The sequence below is a fragment of the Callithrix jacchus genome, chromosome 14 (genome assembly GCF_049354715.1).
Source record: "Callithrix jacchus isolate 240 chromosome 14, calJac240_pri, whole genome shotgun sequence".
In the NCBI taxonomy this organism is placed as follows: domain Eukaryota; kingdom Metazoa; phylum Chordata; class Mammalia; order Primates; family Cebidae; genus Callithrix; species Callithrix jacchus.
Genome location: NC_133515.1, coordinates 113,310,931 through 113,332,477, shown reverse-complemented (window position 1 = coordinate 113,332,477; position 21,547 = coordinate 113,310,931). Strand labels below are relative to the sequence as shown.

General features: G+C 50.6%; 1 protein-coding gene across 50 annotated transcripts in view; it reads right to left on the bottom strand.

Annotated features, from left to right (window-relative positions):
• Positions 1-16,547: 16,547 nt before the first annotated feature.
• MYT1L (myelin transcription factor 1 like) overlaps positions 16,548-21,547 on the bottom strand; it is a 565,076-nt gene continuing 560,076 nt past the window's right edge. For 34 of the 50 annotated variants that reach the window (XM_017964578.4, XM_078350034.1, XM_017964584.4 and 31 more), the window contains 2 exons: positions 19,722-19,865; positions 16,548-19,407 (listed from right to left, as the gene is read on the bottom strand). In XM_017964578.4, coding sequence (XP_017820067.1) covers positions 19,267-19,407; positions 19,722-19,865 — 285 coding nt within the window. In that variant the 3' untranslated portion in view covers positions 16,548-19,266. The remainder of the gene's footprint in view (positions 19,408-19,721; positions 19,866-21,547) is intronic. The other 16 variants (XM_078350043.1, XM_017964590.4, XM_035273358.3 and 13 more) reach the window with 1 other exon arrangement.

Below are 21,547 nucleotides of genomic sequence, written 5' to 3'. Positions count from 1 at the left end.
CTCAATAATGGGGCAAGGAATACAGGCTCTACTTGGAAAAGGGAATTTAGGCCTTATGTGTTTAAAATGACTTCGATTTCACATTTCTCAACTTTTGATCTGGGAGCCACATTACCAAAAGCATCTTGATTAACCAGGACAAGTACCCATTAGGATTTTGAGTGACATGACGTCCTTCAGTCCAAAATAGTTTTCAGGCTCACTCTGCTCAAATGTACACTCAGACCACACTTCACAGCACAAAGCAGTAGCATTGTGGGTGGAAAGAAACTGAAGTCCTATGATTGCCACTCAATTCCTGTTGGTACCATCAGTCCTGGCTTCCCTCCCCTGTAGAAGCCTCGGGCAGCCTGAATCGGGCACGGGAGCTCAGATGGCCTAAAGGACCTATGGGCCAGGCTCCTGCGTTTCAGGAGATAAAATGTCCACATTCCCATCAAGATGCTGTGTGGGTGGGTCTGTGAGGCAGTGGCAGATCCACAGGCCCATGGGGCCTGGTCCTGTTTTCTCTTGTCTTTGGAGCTGCGTGGGTTGCAGACAGTATTTTGACATAGAGTTTCCAACATACGCTACGGACAATGGTGAAACAAAAGCACAAAGCAAAAGCTGATCTTTGCCAAGGTTTATAATTCTTCACCAACCTCACAAGCTTTGACTTTATTACCCAGTACGAGTCAAAACCAAGGTTTATAATTCTTCACCAACCTCACAAGCTTTGACTTTATTACCCAGTCCGAGTCAAAACTCAGGCTTTTTCTTATGTATCATCAGTTCCCCCTTTTGAGCAAACCAAGGTCCCACAATAATGGCTAACTCTGTGTGGTTTTTAAAGTTTTATTTGAGGCAAGGTCTTGCTCTGTCACCCAGGCTGGCGTGCAATGGCACGATCACTGCTCACCTCAGCCTCGACCCCCAGCCCCGGAGATCCCAGAGGTGGGGCTGGGGCTGCCAGGCTACTCACTGAGGCTGAGGTCACAGTGGCCACAGCTGCTTTGGGGGAGGGTGTCAGGTCAGATTCTGCACCCACCACTCAAAGCTGGGCATTGTGAAGCTGGGTCTCTAATCTCTGTGTGTGTGATGTCTGTGACCGGGGGGAGCCATGTGGGGTTTGAAAGAACTGAAGCTCGACAACACCACGGAGCACCCCATGAGATATCTTGCTGCGGTCACACACAGATGCAGTGCTTGGCATTGCCAGGGAGGCCCCGGGGGCTCATCTACCTGGGCTCACACACAGATGCAGTGCCAGGCCAGGCTTGGCATTGCCAGGGAGGTCCCGGGGGCTCATCTACCTGGGCTCACACACAGATGCAGTGCCAGGCCAGGCTTGGCATTGCCAGGGAGGCCCCGGGGGCTCATCTACCTGGGCTCACACACAGATGCAGTGCCAGGCCAGGCTTGGCATTGCCAGGGAGGCCCCGGGAGCTCATCTACCTGGGCTCACACACAGATGCAGTGCCAGGCCAGGCTTGGCATTGCCAGGGAGGATTCTAATTAAGGTGCTAGAGCTTGAGTCGGTGAGGAAATACCCCTCCTCCCAACCCATGCCTCACAAACCTCTCCACAAATGTGGAAGGGAACACAACTGAATGATGGAAGACTCATTCACCCAGAGCGTGGAACGCAGCAGAGGCCACCGAGAGCAGACGGCAAAGGCAGAAAGAAGGCTCTCACCTCCCGCAGCGTGGGCCGGAGGCTGTGCAGTTTCCAGTTAGGGGACAAGCTAGGCCTTCCTCCCAGGGAAAACAGGGAGAGGGACGTGGTCTTCCCTGGTGGCGACTTTTCAAGGAGATGGTTCTCAGGTCCTTGAGAAAACTTTCTGGAGACCTGAATCTGGCTGAGGCTTATGTAGCCTTTAAACAAATTTACATACATTTGGGGGAAAAAAAATAGAAAGAAAAAGCCTGTCTGTGGGGAAAGGGAAAGAGGAAGGATCTTTCAGCAAGCAGAATCCAGCCTCTCACTTGACTTTGTGCCGTGACCCGGGGCTGGTGAGGGTGCGTGTTCCCAGGCTGCACACCAGAGGTCCCGGGATAGAATCTGCAGGAAGGAGCCGTGGCCACTGTCACACAGGCAGCTCCTGCCGCTGGTCCTTTGTGCTGCACGGGTGGAACTCTGGCCTTGGGTGGAATGTACGGGACCCTCCCTTCTTGCTGCCCCTAAGGGATGTTCTGGGAGGAACAAGTGTGACCACAGAGGGCACCCAACAGAGGGCTGCTCTGTGTCACCGGGATCCCAAGGGCCTGATGTTGGAGCCAAGGGTGATGTGTGTACAGAGCCCTGAGTGCATGACCCCCAGCGTGTACAGAGCCCTGAGTGAGTGTGTGACCCCCAGTGTGTACAGAGCCCTGAGTGCGTGACCCCAGTGTGTACAGAGCCCTGAGTGTGTGTGTGACCCCAGTGTGTACAGAGCCCTGAGTGAGTGTGTGACCCCAGTGTGTACAGAGCCCTGAGTGTGTGACCCCAGTGTGTACAGAGCCCTGAGTGAGTGTGTGACCCCCAGTGTGTACAGAGCCCTGAGTGAGTGTGTGACCCCAGTGTGTACAGAGTCCTGAGTGAGTGTGTGACCCCAGTGTGTACAGAGCCCTGAGTGTGTGTGTGACCCCAGTGTGTACAGAGCCCTGAGTGAGTGTGTGACCCCAGTGTGTACAGAGCCCTGAGTGTGTGACCCCAGTGTGTACAGAGCCCTGAGTGTGTGACCCCCAGTGTGTACAGAGCCCTGAGTGAGTGTGTGACCCCCAGTGTGTACAGAGCCCTGAGTGTGTGACCCCAGTGTGTACAGAGCCCTGAGTGAGTGTGTGACCCCAGTGTGTACAGAGCCCTGAGTGAGTGTGTGACCCCAGTGTGTACAGAGCCCTGAGTGTGTGACCCCCAGTGTGTACAGAGCCCTGAGTGAGTGTGTGACCCCAGTGTGTACAGAGCCCTGAGTGTGTTACCCCAGTGTGTACAGAGCCCTGAGTGCCTGACCCCAGTGTGTACAGAGCCCTGAGTGTGTGTGTGACCCCAGTGTGTACAGAGCCCTGAGTGAGTGTGTGACCCCAGTGTGTACAGAGCCCTGAGTGAGTGTGTGACCCCAGTGTGTACAGAGCCCTGAGTGAGTGTGTGACCCCCAGTGTGTACAGAGCCCTGAGTGAGTGTGTGACCCCAGTGTGTACAGAGTCCTGAGTGAGTGTGTGACCCCAGTGTGTACAGAGCCCTGAGTGTGTGTGTGACCCCAGTGTGTACAGAGCCCTGAGTGAGTGTGTGACCCCAGTGTGTACAGAGCCCTGAGTGTGTGACCCCAGTGTGTACAGAGCCCCGAGTGCGTGAACCCCAGCGTGTACAGAGCCCTGAGTGAGTGTGTGACCCCCAGTGTGTACAGAGCCCTGAGTGAGTGTGTGACCCCCAGTGTGTACAGAGCCCTGAGTGAGTGTGTGACCCCCAGTGTGTACAGAGCCCTGAGTGTGTGACCCCCAGCGTGTACAGAGCCCTGAGTGAGTGTGTGACCCCCAGTGTGTACAGAGCCCTGAGTGTGACCCCAGTGTGTACAGAGCCCTGAGTGTGTGTGACTCCCGTGTGTACAGAGCCCTGAGTGTGTGACCCCAGTGTGTACAGAGCCCTGAGTGTATGTGTGACCCCAGTGTATACAGAGCCCTGAGTGAGTGTGTGACCCCAGTGTGTACAGAGCCCTGAGTGTGTGACCCCAGTGTGTACAGAGCCCTGAGTGTGTGACCCCAGTGTGTACAGAGCCCTGAGTGTGTGTGTGACCCGTGTGTACAGAGCCCTGAGTGAGTGTGTGACCCCAGTGTGTACAGAGCCCTGAGTGAGTGTGTGACCCCAGTGTGTACAGAGCCCTGAGTGAGTGTGTGACCCCCAGTGTGTACAGAGCCCTGAGTGTGTGACCCCAGTGTGTACAGAGCCCTGAGTGAGTGTGTGACCCCCAGCGTGTACAGAGCCCTGAGTGAGTGTGTGACCCCAGTGTGTACAGAGCCCTGTGTGACCCCAGTGTGTACAGAGCCCTGAGTGTGTGACCCCAGTGTGTACAGAGCCCTGAGTGTGTGTGACCCCAGTGTGTACAGAGCCCTGAGTGTGTGACCCCAGTGTGTACAGAGCCCCAAGTGAGTGTGACCCCAGTGTGTACAGAGCCCTGAGTGTGTGACCCCAGTGTGTACAGAGCCCCGAGTGCGTGAACCCCAGCGTGTACAGAGCCCTGAGTGAGTGTGTGACCCCCAGTGTGTACAGAGCCCTGAGTGAGTGTGTGACCCCCAGTGTGTACAGAGCCCTGAGTGTGTGACCCCAGTGTGTACAGAGCCCCAAGTGAGTGTGTGACCCCCAGCGTGTACAGAGCCCCGAGTGAGTGGCATCCACCAGCCTCTGTGGGCGTCAGGCTCACGGGCTCCTCTGTGTCCGAGTTCCATCACATTTTCACGGCCTCTCCTCATGTCAGCACAGGCTCCATGTTCCAGGCCCCAGACAGTGGGACTTCTCCGTGTGCCCCTGAAGCCTTGTTTGGGCTTGCCCTCAGAGTGGCCATTCACCCTGGCTGTTCCAGGACCCCAAGGCTGGGACCGTCCCCACCCAGAGCACACCAGCAGGAGGGTACCCAGCAGTGGGTTCACACACAGCTGAGCTCCCGGCCTCTAGTTCCTCACACTGAGATTTCTTACTGTGCCAAGTGCAGCAATCAATGAACAGAGGCCCGTGGGCGTAACTCTCAGGGCTTCCCCTGGAGAGTAGTGTGGGGTGTCGGTGCGGCCCCTCCCAGCCTCAGGAGGCCTGGGCTTTCCCTGTTGGCCCATGCCACTCTGCTCGCACATCCACATACCCAGATCCTAAGTTCAAATAAATGCAGTTTGCAAATTGTTCAATGAGCGGCAGGTCTCAGGAACAGCTTGGCTGGTCCACAGTTTTGCACCAGGAAGCGGAGGCTGAATGAAGACAAGGGCTGGAGGCCGTCTCCCCACCTGCAGGACCAAAGTGGAAAAGGGAGGACCGTCAGGTGGGCTCAGAAACTGAAACCTGCCCTTCCTCAGAAGATCAGAGATCGAGATTCAAGTCCGGACTTAAGGACGGCTTTCCAGGTCTGAGGACTGAAGGGACCCCGCTTAGGCTGCACGGACAGAACTTTTAAAACGTGCCTGCAGGCTAAGCTCTCCAACTTCCCATCAGATAAGCCTAAAGCACTGAAGAACATTAAATTCCGGGACATATTTTGAGCAGTGCAGCAAACAATGGCACATCATTCACCAGCAGCAGGCACGTCAGGCCTCTGAGCTCAATGGTCCAGGGACCCCTCAGTAATGCGCATCCAACCGCAGCCCGGCGTACGTGGTAACTGGCTGACCTGCTCATAACAGCGCTGGAAACACGTGGAAAGAAATCGGGGTGGGACGGCGTCTCATCGACTCCCGGGAGAGCGGGAAGAGCCCCTGGAAGCACCAGCAGGGCGGCCTCCGGGAGGGCAGGCAACACGGCGGAGATTCCTCCCCTGATGTTCTAGAGCCTTCTGAGGCCAACCAATCAGCTTCTTCCTTGTCTCTGATGCTCCCAGGACCAGAACACACATCTGTTTGAGCGAAAAAAGCATCCAAATGGCTTCATCGGACACGATGAGGTCTACGTTTCTCTTCAAAGAATCCGCGTGTCAGTGTGTTCAGTCCTTTGTCCTCCATTTTAAAGTTGAACCTCCTCGTAGTTTCATAAACAAGCTTCTCCACCGGTTCTAACCAGTAGTCCACGTCTGTTCCCGTAGTCACCTGCTCTGACCGGAGGCGCCTTGAGTTCGCTGTTCCACAATCGTCTTTCCTGCCGAACTGCTCACCCTGTCATTACACTTGTGCTGAACGTATTAGCTACAACCCCAGTTACAAACATTTTGGGAGCGCGTCTATTTTGAAAAGATGCAAAGTGACATACTGTCACCAGTGTTGATTTTTAATTGGTTTTAATTTTAGTAGCCTTTATCAAAGTAGTGAAGTTGGTTTTTAGTAACTACAGCTCAAATTACTTCTCTGTATTCAATAATTCTCTTGGCATACTGAGGAAAAGTACTTCGACTTTTGCTTTTTTAGAATGATTTTAATAAAAAGGTAGAGAGCCGGCCAGGTGCGGTGGCTCATGCCTGTAATCCCAGCACTTTGGGAGGCCAAGGCGGGTGGATCACCTGAGGTCGGGAGTTCAACACCAGCCTGACCAACATGGAGAAACCCAGTCCCCACTAAAAATGCAAAATTAGCCGGGTGTGGTGGCACGTGCCTGTAATCTCAGCTATTCCGGAGGCTGAGGCAGGAGAATCACTTGATCCTGGGAGGTGGAGATTGCAGTGAGCTGAGATTGCACCATGGCCCTCCAGCCTGGGTGACAGAGTAAGACTCCGCCCCCACCCACACCCACATGCACACCCACCCACACACACACACAAAAGGTAAAGAGCCACACCAACGGCTAATGTTAGACAGATAACTGCCAAAAGTTGTGAATCAGTAACTTGGGAGACTTCCCACAATCTTGCCTGTAGCTCAGGGGAAGGAAAACATTTTTTCTCTATTTGTATCAGGTTCTCCAGCTTGGACCACACAAATGTGGCCAGCCACACACAGACTAATATGAGAAAACAAACCGAAGCTTCTGAACTTCTACAGCCACGGGGGGCCCCCAGAGGTGAGTGGTTCCCAAGGGTGTTCAGAGCCTGGGTTTAAACACCAGCAAAGGAGAAGGGTTGAGGGCTTCTGGGTGGAGGAGGAGAAGGTGGTCAGGAAAAGTGCTGTGTGAACCAGGGCTGTGGGGAGGGGCTGCTGCCCAGAAGCGTCCGGCCTTCTCCACGGCTGAGAGCAGAAACTCCCTGTGAAGAACAGGAGGGAATTGGCCTTTGAGGTCTCTGGTTCTTGAATGATGTTGCTTTAGGGCCCTCGCCCTCCCAGTAGCTGCTGGTCGTGGAAACACCTGTGCACTGCAGCGCTCCTCTGCGGCCACGTGAGGCCACGACCGTGGCGCTCCTCTGCGGCCACGTGAGGCCACGGCACTCCCTTTGTCTTTATCAAGAACTGGAAGGAAAGAGAAAACTGTTTTAGAAAAAGAGAGAGCTATGATTTTACAAGAAAAAATTGAAAGAAGAAAAATGTTACTTCAGTGATGTCAGCACTTCAAGACAGAGTTTAAAATGAAATTTACTAATACTTTTGAAAGTTCATTTTTAATGAATAATAAAAGTTAATTATCTTTTTGAGCTAAAAAAAGAACACCTTTACGAAGGTGGCTTGTCCTCACGAAAGGAGTGCTTGTGCCCTTAGAGCTGCCACCGTGTCTGCGCATTCTCAGTGCCCTTCAGCTCAGAGCCACCTTCATGCCAAATGGGCCTATTCTGAGGTGGCAGCTTCCGGCTCCTTCACGTGACGATGCCCCTTCCTAAGGCCACTTTCTCTCTGCTTTGTTTCCAGCTATCAAGGTGTTTGTCAGCCTAAGAGACTAGAATCTATCACTTTGGAGGACGAAACGACTGTGAGTTCCTGTTAGATTAAGTTCGGCCTTGAGCTGCCTTTCTCTGCTTGCTGTAACCTGCTCTGATGCCAGTCACCACGTTCTGCCTCATCAGAGGACGCCAGCTGCTCAAACCCTGTTCAAATAAGGCAAACGTTGAGCTGCAACCAGCCCGGCTGTGACCTCCGTTTTCTGTCCGTCATTTTCCTTTTTGCGTCCCTGAATCTTCCACTTCATGGCTGTGCTGGGGTCTGAGCCTCCGCCGGCTCGGGAGGCGGCCGATTCACCATCAGTCGTTCCTCACTTAGGCTCTGTTAGATGTCATTTGGCGAAGGTTTTCCTTCTAACAATGCATCTAACTGTCCTTTTGGCTTTCCAGAGTTCACTCTTTCAGCAAATACCGAGTGCCTTTTCTCAACTGCAAACTCTCCTGCCTCCATATAACTCTCCCAGGGCATCTGCCCTCAGATTCTGCGCATCTGGAATTAGGAGGGTCAGACCCGCACACACGAGAGAGTCAGAAGTTTCACAGGACACTAAGATGGGCAGGGCTGCGGGGAGTGGGGGACTCTCTTGAGACAAACAGGAGGGAATTCATCTTGGAGGTCTCTGGTTCTTTCATGACCTCACAGGCATTGCAGATTTTTGCCTGAAATTTTAAACTTGCCCTAACGGGGACCCCGGGAGGCGAGATCCTTCTACCCACAAAACAAACAAGGATGGAGATGAGATTTAGCCGCTTCTCTCTTCTACTTTTGCTGGATCATGCTGCACTAAAGGACGTTGGGAACCAGCTGTCGCCCTGAAAGGAAGAGGCAGCAGCACAAAGTGTGATTTGAAGAGTTGAGCCCGAGCAAGGACAGCTGCCTGGAAGACTCAGCCCCAGCACCCTCGGCCTGGAGCTCCGCTCTGCCTTTGGATAGGCAGGTTTTTAAAGGCAAAAGCAGGGGCACACAGAGGAGGCTGGCACAAGGTGGTTTGCAGTGATTCTCATTGGTTTTCAACAATAGCATTGATTAGCGATTGCAGAATCACTGGAAAGCTGTGGGCAGGGGTTACGGCGTCCGGTGGGGCGTACGGAGGCTGTGGCAACAGGGAGCGCTTTCAGAGATGAACACGCAGCTCCAGGCGGGTGATGAGTCACGACTGCTGTCTCATCGTAGCCTCTTTGGGCCTAAGAATTCGAAAGGGCTCACATTCCTTAGATAAAAGTTATTTTCTTTCCTCACAGTAGATTCAATTCTAACACAGAAAATGCTTTATTTCTTCATTCTAATTTTTGCAACATTGAAAGGTGCCTATGACTGAGAGATGAAAATACAAGGGGTCCATGGACCGACTGCGGGTAAAAGCAGAAATCCGACGCACAGCCTGCAGAGGAAGCCAAGCCCTGCTTTCAGTGCACAGCCCAGGAAGCTGCCTGCTATCTGCAGATCAGACTTGCAGGCATCCTGATCGCTGTCTCTAGGGACAATCCAAAAGGCTCAACAGCCCCAGCACAATCCGCCCAACTGGTCAGAGCTTACTGACTCACAGCTGCCCCGGGCTCCTGGTCCCACGGAGGACAAGCCTCGGAAGACAGACACGCTCCCGACACTCACACAGGACACCCCGATTCTAGTTGCCGTCCCAGTCCCCAGGCCAGCAGCCTCCATCAGGGTTCACCGGGTGCCTTCCCTTCCACCTGGAAGCTCCCACACCCAGCCTGCGGGAGTCTCTCTGAAAAGGCAAGTGATGGCGGCTGGCTCCCTAGCTCTAAGGACCTGGGGATAAGCAGCTTCTGTCTGTTCTCATTTGGACAGTCTTTGCTGATTTCCACCCTACTAAGGAAACAATCTGGGGCTCCCAAGTGATTTCTGGGGTTGCCTTCCCAGCTCTATGACATCTTGTAAAACATTAGAGACAGGCTGGGAGTGTCTGGGAGACAGACGGTGCCTGAATGAGGGTCTCATTTTAAGGTAGTGTCACGACCTCAGTTTTTCAGTTTCTTTGTAAAGTCAGTAACCTTCATCTAGACTTCTATGTCCCCTGATTAACCTCTGCCCTAAAGTTTATCTCATCACTTTAGCTCCTAAGTTGTGAAGACCTTCGAGCATGACAATGCTGTCTCCTTTGAAAACCGTCTTTTCTGGGTCGCTCACGTCTGACTTGGATTCTAATATTCATAGGCCGCATCTCCCTTTAAAGAGCTCATTCCTAGTACAGGGAATGCAGAGTCCTGCTTACTCCTACACCGCTCCCCGCTGGGTAGAGGGGCGTAGATTCTCTCTGGGAAGAGATGAGGAGAGGATTGGGCGTCTCCACCACCCGTCTCGTTGCGGTGAGACATTTCTCAGGAAGACCCTGACAAAGCTGCTCCTGGGGAGAGGCCTCTGCCATCAGATATGCCTTGACAAGGCTGGTTTCTGAGGCAGATGTTGTTCAGGCCTGGGAGGCCCCTTCTGTGGGGATAACTGTGTAAGATGCCTCGCTTGGGGCTGACGCATTGGAGATGTTTAACCGTGCCACACCTCCTCTCTCCGCAGATGGTCTTGGGTGTGTTTTTGTTCCCCATATATCAAAAAAGGAAAATGAGTTGAAGGCCTACTGTTCAGATCTCACACATGAGAAGGAAACAGTTTGTTCCTTAGAAAAGGCAGACACCGGGCTGGGCGCGGTGGCTCACACCTGTAATCCCAACACTTTGGGAGGCCGAGGCGGGTGGATTACGAGGTCAAGAGATCGAGACCATCCTGGTCAACATGGTGAAACCCCGTCTCTACTAAAAATACAAAAAATTAGCTGGCCATGGTGGCACGTGCCTGTAATCCCAGCTACTCGGGAGGCTGAGGCAGGAGAATTGCCTGAACCCAGGAGGCGGAGGTTGCGGTGAGCCGAGATCGCACCATTGCACTCCAGCCTGGGTAACAAGAGCGAAACTCTGTCTCAAAAAAAAAAGAAAAGGCAGACACTGTGATTGCCGGTAGTTTTCATCAGATGCTTCGCATTTTTTGCCGGCGGCCTGTGGAAAGAGCACGGGTGTCTGCTGTTGCTGGGCAAAGCTGACGGCCTCCGAGGGGAGGGACAGAACCTAAGGAAGGCCGGGCTCCCACTGCGCTGTGGAAAGAAAGCTGTGGTGGGGGCCAGGGACAGTGGTCGGGCCCTGGGACAGTGGTCGGGCCCTAGGTATTGATGGCCACGATTCACCTTCCATCCTCTCTCCTCGGCTCTAGGACGGAGCTCTCGTTTTCTGCTTCCATCCCCGGCCCCTCCCTCTTCTTTCCCTCTCTGGTTAATGTCCGGCCTTTATTGGGCCATCCCCACACTCTCCTGGTTTGTTGGTAATGCTGATCCTGCTTTATTTCCTCACCTCACCTGGCTCAACAAGGATCCGAAGCCACTGGAAGGGTGTGAACAGGGAGTGCTCTAGAAAGAAAAAAACAGTTTAATTAAAAAGCAAGAAGAGGATGAAAGGAAATTAGCATGCGAGGAGGGATCGGAGACCAGAGGTGCGTCCAGAGGACAGTCCAGCACCCCCATATTTGGCCTCATTGGGACCCACTGTGAGGCCTCTCCGTCGGCCGCTGTGTTTGATGCTGGGAGTCAGGGTGCTCACGGGCTGCCAGGTGCCTGTTTTATTACACTGGGAGGTCGATGCCAACGACACTTACTAGCATGGGGTTTTTCTTCGTGTTGTTTCCCATTTGACCCAGTGTCTGAGCAGTGACCAATAACGTGTGTCACAGTAAGTGAAATATAAAGCGTGAAAGCCTGAGTCTCTGCTTCTCCCTGAAGCCCCTGAGGGCTGCGGCGTCACCCAGCTCTGCTGTGTCAACCAGTAAGTATCGAAGGCGGGTCTCAATCAACTCCGGAGCTTATTTTGCTAAGGCTGAGGACTAAACTCTGATTTTTAAAAAAATCTTGCCCAACTTCCTATCGAAGGGGTCTGCGGAGCCACGCCCTGCAAACCACACGTTCTCTTCGGATGGGTTTTATTTAACTCTACAGGTCGTGACTTGTTTTCCAACCTGATTCTGGTATAATGTTACCAGACGAGGAAGAAAATCAAAGTATTTTACCCCAAAACATGTTTCTCTGCCATATTTTGAAATGGCCCTGCACAGCTGTTCTTTGTGGAGGAAATTTTGCATCTGTAAAGAATCTCTATGAATATAGCTGGATCTTTTTCTCGCAGGCCCTCTTAATCCTAAAGAGATTAACTAAAATCTGATTAGGAAGGCCAGGGGCAGTGACTCACGCCTGTAAACCCAGCACTTTGGGAGGCTGAGGTGGGTGGGTCACCAGGTCAGGCATTCAAGACCAGTCCGGCCAACATAGTGAAAAATTAGCTGGGCGTGGTGGTGCGCGCCTGTAATCCCAGCTACTCGGGAGACTGAGGCGGGAGAATCGCGTGAACCCAGGAGGCAGAGGTTGCAGTGAGCCAAGATCACACCATTGTACTCCAGCCCGGGAGAGAGCGCAAGACTGTCTCAAAAGAAAACGAAAAAGAAAAAAAAGTTATCTGAATGGGAAACATTTGTCATCTATTGTCGCTAAGGGCGGCCACTACAGAGCTTCAAAAGAACTTTGGTCTCCACAATCTTTACCTTAACCTGAACACGCCCTTTCCACCAATCCCAGGTCTTTAGACAAACTCAACCAATTGTCAACCAGAAGATGTTTCAATTCACCGATGATAGCCTGGCAGCTCCTGCTTTGAGTTTTCCCACCTTTCTGCACGAAACCAATGTGTTTCTTATATGTATTTGATGTCTCATGCCTCCCTAAAATGTATAAAACCAAGCTGCCTGGCCGGGCAAGGTGGCTCACACCTGTAAACCCAGAACTTTGGGAGGCTGAGGTGGGCAAATCACCTGAGGTTGGGAGTTCAGGACCAGGCTGACCAATATAGAGAAACCCTGTCTCTACAGAAAATACAAATATTGGCTGGGCATGGTGGTATGTACCTGTAATTCCAGCTACTTGGGAGGCTGAGGCAGGAGAACCGCTTGAATCTGGGAGGCAGAGATTACCGTGAGCCAAGATGGTGCCATTGCACGCCAGTCTGGGCAACAAGAGCAGAACTCCATCTCAAAAAAAAAGTTAAAACCATGTTCTGGTTAAAAAGTGAAAACCCCATGTTCTCAAGCCCCCCCTGAGGGCTGTGCCACGCCATGGTGACTCCTATTCGTCTCAGAGTAAACCTCTTCAAATATTTATAGAGTTTGACTGTTTTTGTGGACAGGTGAAGGATGTGCCTGTGGCAGCCTCAGGAGGTCCTGACAACATGTGCCCGTTGTGGTCTGGTGACAGCTGGGTTTTATATATTTTAGGGAGATATGAGACCTTAATCAATGCATGTAAGATGTACCTTAGCTTAGCTCGGTCCAGAAAGGTGGAACAACTCCAAGTGCTGGGGGCACTTTAGGTCGTGGGTGGATTCGAAGATTTCCTGGGTTGACAATTGGTTGAAAGAGTTTATCTGAGGACCTGAATCAATAGAAATGAGTGTCTGGGTTAAGATCAGGGGTTGTGGAGACCGAGGTTCTTATCATGCACGTGAAGCCATCGTGTAGCAGGCTTCAGAGAATAGATTCTAAATGCTTCTTATCAGACTTAAAGGTTCTGCCAGCCTTCAGGCCTGTGTTTCAATGTTAGCTGCTCAGCTGTGCCTGAGTTCCAAAGACGGGGGGAGGGGTAGGACGAGGATGCCCAACCCCGACTTCCTCTCATGGCCTTAACGAGTGCTTCAGCTTCACTCTAGCATGCCCTTGGCAGAGGGGCGGGGTCCATTCATTCAGTTGTTTGGGGGGCTTCGAGTTTTATTTTTGGTGTACAGTTGTGATGACACACTGTCAATCCTTGAGACACTGGCTAGAGGGTTCTTGCTGTCAGTCATGATGGTTCATGTCTTTCTTGAGCAGAAAAGGCCTCAGATTAACTGCACAGAAAAGAGGGCATTTGGTGAGCTCAGAGGAGCCGCATTCACCTGTGCTAAGGGCCAGAAACGACTGCTGTGGAACTGGAGAGGGCGTGGAGAGGATGCTGGCCCACCCTGCCGGTGATAAGAGCATCTGGGGGCGGTGGGGGCCGGGCTTTGGAATCCACGGCATCTCTCATGGATAACGGCGGATGGAGGGGCCAGGCGGCCTTCCCGAAGGGTGGGTCAGCAGCTGCATTGTCTGCGTCTCCCAGGGATGCAGCCGTGGGGCCCCGGAAGAGTGGAGAGGCTGTTCTAAGGATGCCCTGAGCACCCTGGGAGTGCCAGCCCCAAGCCTTTTCCTCCCAAACCTCCAGAATCATCCTCATGTGCTCAGGCCTTTTGCTTTAAAAAAATTCATTTGTTTGCCCATGGAGAGAAAAATGTGAAGTCAGGCCTTCTCTTTCGGCCTCATACGGCAATGTATGTGCGGCTGGCTGGTCTCAGACAAAGGACCCCAGGGAACCAGCAGAAGACACAGTGCCTTTTTCTGTGCTCTTTGCCCTGTGGCCATTTCCCATTCTTGCTCCTAAACACAGAGTCGCTGATTTTCTAACCAGTGCTTCCCTGACTCCTCCTGCTCCAGGCTCCTCCACCTTCTCCTTGACTTCCTCGGGGCAGTGCCCTGGGGAGTGCGTTCCTGCCAGACCGAGCCACAAAGGCTAACCCAACTTCAGGGTGGTCTAAACATTGCAAACCAAAAATAAACTTCAAAGAGCCCCCGACCCTAACACGAATGGACTCCCTCTTCTGTGAAGGCACCAAGTTGAACCTGAAAGACTGGTTCAGGGCATGACGGGGGGTGGGGGAGGGGGTGGGACATGCCTCACTAAGCCCTACCCCCTCTTGGAATTCAGGAAAAGCCGTCTGCCAGCATTCCCATCAACACAGACCCTACATCTAATTAAAAAAAAACAGAAAGCATTGACCATTGGCGGGGCGCGGTGGCTCACGCCTGTAATCCAAGCACTGAGGTGTGTGGATCACCTGAGGTTAGGTGTTCCAGAGAAGCCTGGCCTACATGGTGAAACCCCATCTCTTCCAAAAACACAAAAATCAGCTGGGTGTGGTGGTGTGCACCTGTAATCTCACTTACTCAGGAGGCTGAGGCAGGAGAATCACTTGAACCCAGGAGGCAGAGGTTGCGGTGAGCCGAGATTGTGCCTTGAGGCGACAGTGAGACTCCATCTCAAATTGAAAACAACAACCAAAATTACCATCTATTGTCTCAAGCCTGCTACGTGGAAGCTTCATCTGCACAATAAGAACCGTGGTCTCCCCAACCCCTTTTCCAAACCGGACACTCCCTACAATTGACAATAACACTTTCAACCAATCAGAAAATGTTTAAATCTACCTGTGCCCTGGAAGCCACCTGCCCTTCTGCCTTTCTGTACTGAGCCAGTGTGAGTTAATTAATGTCTCGTGTCTCCCTAAAATGTAGAAAATCAATCTGCGCCCCGGCCACCCTGGGCACATGTTCTCAGGACCTCCTGAGGCCACTCAAGGCGGTGGTCACTCCTATTTGGCTCAGAATAAATCTCTCCAAATATCTGCCAGAGCCCAGCTCTTTCCGCTGGTAACTCGCCTCTTCACGCATTTGTAATGTCTTTCTGTACTCTTCACCTACTTTGCTATAAATAAAGGGTTTTAGAGCCATTATTTTAAGGGCTCTCTGGTACTCTCCAAAGAGTTCATGGATCATGAAAGGCTTGATTATTCCTCTGTAATAGGACTTTAGGGTTGTTTTTATTGATTTTGGTACATTTGCAATTGTTTTTGGTATTTTTAATACAGACTGAGTCAAAATATAAATTTTCTAAGATTTTTGAAAATAGTATTAAGTTGCTTTCTACAACATTGACACCAATTCTCAGGCACACCGTTCCTATGGGAAAATAGCTTTTAATAATCCTGACAGGCCTGAGTCATCACGTCAGCAACTCGCCTTGTTCCTAAAGACCTTTGACAGAGCTCCTTCCATCCTGTGGGCTAGAGAGACAGAGACGCAGGGATCCCAGGCGTGAAGTCTCCCCTCTTCTGTCAGCTCTGAGGACTTGGCCGAATCTGGAGGGGGAATCACTGCAGTCACCAGCGCTTCCAGGAAGCAGCGCTGAAGCAAAGGAGCAGTCAGAACACACCAGCTTGTAAGAAGTGCTCAGGGACCTTGAATCTTGAAGCAGCTACAGGCTCCACTGGGAATAAATTATGAATTTTCACCAAGGTTATCAGAGTCTCTTTCTCAAATTTTATATTTGAAGTGATTGTGTCTACGATAGGAGGGTATTTTTGGAATTTTAAACAGTGACATTTACTGATATAGTTGATGTGAAAGTGGGTGATTCATTGTTAGATTATATTCGAAGGGTAACTTAAGTTTTATGGGTGACTTGCTGCTGGGATCCTTACCAATAGAATGGAAGTCACAAAGCATCATTTTTCAACACCCAGGCAAACAACAATGGGCCGTCTGTCCTTCTGCCCCCGGACGTGAAGCTGGAGAAGGACACATCTCCTAGTTAACCCAAATCAGTCGGGAGGTGGCAGTCACACACGCCAGTTTGGGACATTTTGTAAAACAATGGCCCTGGACAGTTGAAAACTGTCTGTGTTCTGGGAGACAGGTCAAGAAACTGCTCAGTAATAAGGAGGTGACAGGGACAGGGTCAGGGATGGAGCAACTGGGAGCAGTGCGGTTCCTTGATTGGATTCCAGGAGAAGAAAGACTCTACAGAGGACATGACTCCGCCCCACCCTGGGTGTGCTGAGATGTCGCTGCATGCACAGTGGCAATGTCCCAGGTGTGGCGGCTGCACCTGCTGGCATAGAACTCCCTGCCAGAGGAGTCTGTGCCGGGAGGCGCCATGTCCTCCTCGCCAGCCTCGCTCTCAGAAGCCCTGGCCCAGTGAGGTGCAGGAGCAATAGCAAATGGGAAAAGGCAGGCCCGGTGGGGATGCCGAGACACTCAGGTAGTTTTTGAGAAGTCACTGACGCCTGTATGCCTCAGAGTTGAGAACCAAACTGGTAAAAATGCTAAAAGCCACTAAGTGGGAGTGAAGGCTCCAGAGGGTCCCATGGGCCCAGACACTGTTTCCCAGACTCAAGAGAAGACGCAGACCCGGGCTAGAGATCCTTCGTGCTACAAATGTGGCAACACCTTTTTTATTTAGAGTAAGATGTGTTAACATCCAGCATGACAAAATTTGTACAAAGTTCACGATTTAAAAATGAAGTATCACAGCAACTTGTGATTCCACACATTTATAGCAAAATTAAAGTGTCAACAAACCCATGCCGTGTAGTACAAAAATAAATCAAACTTCAGTTCCACAGAGAGCACAATAAATAGTTTATACAAAATTCTGTCTTAATAAATGATTACTTAAATCAACTTAGAAATGAATATGAACAATAAGTTATAATAAACTCTGATGACTCACAATAATTCCATGTGAAAGGTCAGCATTCTAATATGTGACACTTTTGTGATCCTCATATAATAGTCACAGATAATTCTTGATTTGATATTATGTACCAACGTTAGATGAGCAGCAGGTTTGTGCTTAAAATCCCTTTCCATTGTACATAGGTGATAACAGAGAATCCAAAACTGATACTATCTAGTACTCTACTAAAAGCATTACTATATTGGCAAGGAGGCTGCAGACAATGTGCGGGGAGATGCATGTGCTGTTAGGAACGACGGCGGCCCCAAGGGCGGTGCGGACGGCCTCAGGTGACGGCGAGCACCTTGCTTCAGCTCTCCAAACGCATTCTGAGCACGGCAGCTGCCACCAAGAGCACAACAGAAAGGGGGCGCTGTACACAGAAGGTTCCGCAGAGCCCCGGAGTAATTACATCATCTTCTTCCCAGCTCGTGATGAAAGTCCTTGTGGAAAACTGTCAGCTTTTGTACAGTGAACAGTATAAAGTGCCACTGGGATGTACATATATTTATACAGATATATATACCGAGGTTGAGTATTGTATCAGAATATTTGTGGTGAGATCCCTGTCGTCTCCCTTCGCAACGTCATGGATCGGCCGTGAGGGCTCCTCCAGAATCCATCCAGGTTCAGTGTCACAAGGCTACTGACGCGAGGAATTGCACACCTCCGTACGGATAGATAGGACAAGGTAAGTGCAAATAGTCGACTGGCACATTGTGGGGACAATGACCCTGTAAGTCCTGTTCTGCTAAAAATATTTTTTTTTTTATTTTTACAAAACCCATCTTTTTTTTAATTTCATAACAAAAATTTAAAGTACGTCTGTACTTCCTGCATAACATCAAGACATGGAAGGAAGAGGTGCTATTAAATGGAAATCAAGTCAACATCAGAAAACACAACACATCGCCAAAGGACTACTCAGAAGGGGGACGCAGCGCTCCAAAGTGGTCTTATGCATACATATAGTGCAGTCGTTTGGAGTCAAACAATCAAATCTGAAAGGTATGAACAAGTCTAAGATGATCTAGTTTAAAGCAAAAAGTGCTGAAGTATATTTAGTTACTTTTAAAATCTGATTGCATTCATTCTTAGAATAGTCACAAGAAATCAAACAAGGCTCTGCAAATGCTCTATGGTCAACTGGTCTCCAACCAAGTGCGAACAGAAACGTCGTGGCGAGAGTCCTCTGAATAGGACCCAGCGCTTACTCAGAGTCAAGGTCGGGCGGGGGCAGCAGGAGAGGAACTTTACTGGCCACCTCCCCACCAGATCCAGCAGAAAACTCAGTCCAGCAACTAGAAGACTCACAAATCATTTGCCTTTATCCCTCAAGTGTAAAATAAGAAGATTCATTACAATCATAGTGATAATCATAATCTTTAAAAGTGAAAAGGGGAAATAAATGCTCTTAAATTATCTTTTTAGCTTAAATTGAAAACACACAAACTCTGTTGAGAAACTACATTGCAGTGACAGAGAGTTCAGAGGGGCACGAAACTCTAGGGGACATACGAGAAGGTTGTTCCAAAGTTTATTGAAAATGGGAAAGGAAATCTTCATGTTGTCCACCTCTGATAAGATCCTGTCTTAATTGGAGTTTCCATAGTCACACCATGTAATGCTTAGGAGTGAATTTAAAAGTGCTGTGTAAGCTGCTTTGAATCTTCTGCCAAGTTTCCATGGCTTGATGTTGTCTTACAATAAATTACTTATTTCATTTCTTACAGTTAATCCATATGCCATTTCCTTGGAATGCAAAAAACCTCATTTATTGCCCCCACCATACACCATCCTCCTAAAACAAACAAACAAAAAAGTCACATGATATTTCCAAGCATTGTTCAAAAATAAAGCATTTTTTGCAACCAATTCTTGCTATGAAACAATATGCACACAAAATGTATTTCTTAAATTCCATAAAGTCCTCCAACATGAGGCAAAATGATAATGTCTAAAAAGTGGCTGCTGGCCACAATATGATCATTCAAAGCTGTGTGTGTGTGTGTGCGTGTGTGTGTGTGTGTGTGAGTGTGTCCATTTCAGTTCAAAATACTAAAACATGTATCACTAAAGCATTAAAAAGAATGTACACTCTGTGTATTTTGATCAGCTTACCTCTTCAGAAACAGGTATACCCCCAATGTGCATACATCAGAAGCTGTAAACATTACATGGCAGAACACTATGTCGGCTTACATGGAAACGTACAAAATGTGGGTGTGTTCGAAAACTATTCTGCGGGTACTATTTTTAAAGCAAGACATGAAATCATCGTGAAGTCTTGTAAGCATAACACTGTTTCCAACAGAAATCAATATAGAACACTTTCTGGTAGGTTACAGCAGCGAAAAAACAAGAGGCATCCTTTTTAAGCAAGAGTTTCATCACTACAGCAGCTGTTCAGACCTGAATTCCTCTCACAGCCTGCTTTATATTTTCCAGTAGGGCTTTATTTTCTGGGCTCTGATAACGATCTTGATTTGTATACATTTCCGTCAAAGTAGTCACGTAAGCATCAAAATTTTGTTCATTGATTGGATCCTACGAGATATTAAATAGTAGTTCATACACAACCTTTATTTTCTCAATAGTATATTTACAAAAGCATAAAATAGTATCACAGCATCGTGCCCCTGGTCTTACGCTATGTCAAAGGCCGGCTCAGAGCACACTTAAGCTTATGGGATCAGCCCCGCCAACGTTTCTGGCCGTTAACAGTATGGTTTCGGGGTGGTAACCGCAAACATTTGCCAAAGGTTGAAGAACCGTGAAAATACTAATAAAAAAAGGCATCTACTTTAGGCTGTGCGCTGTGGAGGACTCCACATTCCTGCCGTGCACGCTCACTCACTTACCATGTGTGGCAGCTGGATGTTGGCCAGGCTGTGGATCAGGGACTGGCTCAGGTTCGCCAGCTCGTGCAGGAGAGACTCGTTCTGCTGCTCAATCACCTTGTTCTCCTCTTCGATGGTCTTCAGGTTGCTCTCCATCGTGGTAATCTGAAACGCGCAAGTGTGTGTGACATGTAACACCAGGCGGCCCTGGGAGCCCGTGGCTGCCGCCAGGGGCCGCCGTCTACTGGGCGTGAAAAAGGGGCCTCTCGAGGAAAGAGAAAGGCTCCGGCCGTGAGAGCCTGTGGTTGAGGGCCTGCTTCCTATGCTTTGGATTCATAGCCCTCGACAGCTGGGCAGCTGAGACCGTTCCCTTGTGTGATCCTGTTCTCTGAGCTGGCCCCATGGGACTGCAGTGCTGAGCGGGCTTTACTGACGTGACGCGAATTCTTGTCCTTTCTAGCCTGAATCAAATGCGGCCACAGCTACACCCTCCAATGTTCATTTCCTTGTGGGGGTGTCAGAGTCTCTTCAGATTGCACCAGGCAGGCCCTGTGCCCACAGGGGTGGTCTTCCTGCATTTCTATAAGGATAAAGCCCCACCATGGACCCTTCCTCGCACATTCCAGAGATAATTTAATTTAACTCAAGGGGTTTGAGTTCGGGGCCTCTGCCTACAGCCATACAGGACCAGCGTCGCACGCAGCAGGCAGGGAGTTGCCCTGTCTATGGGGGTGTCTGCCTTGGGCACTCAGGGGGTTCTCTCCCTGGAAGACCAACCCGACCCACAGAGTCCAGTGCTGGCTTGCCTGACCTGCCCTCTCCTCCCCCTCTCGGTCCTGCCTCCTCCCATGTTCTGGCCATCCCTTGACTGTATTGGGTCAAATCCCGGGTTCTCTCAGCCACCAGCTTCAGGCCCAGACTCTCTGTTAGAAAACTGGAACCCCTCAGAGACGCCCTCCAGGATGAAGTGGGGAGGGTGGGCCTTCTCCTTGGAAGAAATGGAGTCCCCCCTCCCCATTCCTGCAGGGACGGTGCCTTAGGGAGAACCCGCCAAAATCACACAGCTTTCTTTTCATGCATGTGCTGGGTGACCTCGTCATTTGTGTTCCTTTGGATTATTTTTCAAATTAATATTCCCTCCCAGCCACCCCTTGCAGGCTCAGGAGTGGACACCTGCCCTCCCACGACTCCTGAGTGGGCCCTGAGGGGCAGTGTGCCTGGCGCTTATCCTCCAGAGCGTTCTGTAGACATCCTGGGCGGCCATGTGCCTGCACTTACAGCTGGTGGCAGCTGTGGCTGGGACCTCACTAGAGAGAACGTCAGTGTAAGCAGACGTGGGCTTTCTGTGTTGGAATCTAATCTAGGGCAAGGCACATTGCCCAGGGCTGAGGTTTCAGGGTACACACACATGTGTGTTGGAATCTAACCTAGGGCGAGGCCCATTGCCCAGGGCTGAGGCTTCAGGGTACACACACATGTGTGTTGGAATCTAATCTAGGGCGAGGCCCATTGCCCAGGGCCGAGGCTTCAGGGTACACACATGAGGAAGCCTAGCAGCAGGATGGGCACCTTTGTGCTTTCCCTGAGCACAGGGCGGCTCCTGCCCTTTGCACTTGGTGGCTTTGCTAGATGGTGGCTGCTTTAGGCCCCTCAGCCCCTCCTGTCTGTGCTCAGAGAACCCTACAAAGGCCTCCCCATCACTGGGCCTCAGCAGGCCCTTCTGGATGAGCCCAGCCTGGCTCACCTGTCACTGAGTGTCTCAGGGGTCTGGCTGCCCCTTCCTTACTATCCAGGCCAGGCAAACTGTGGGCTCTTTTTCTGGAAAATGGGAATAATGCTCCCAGCCT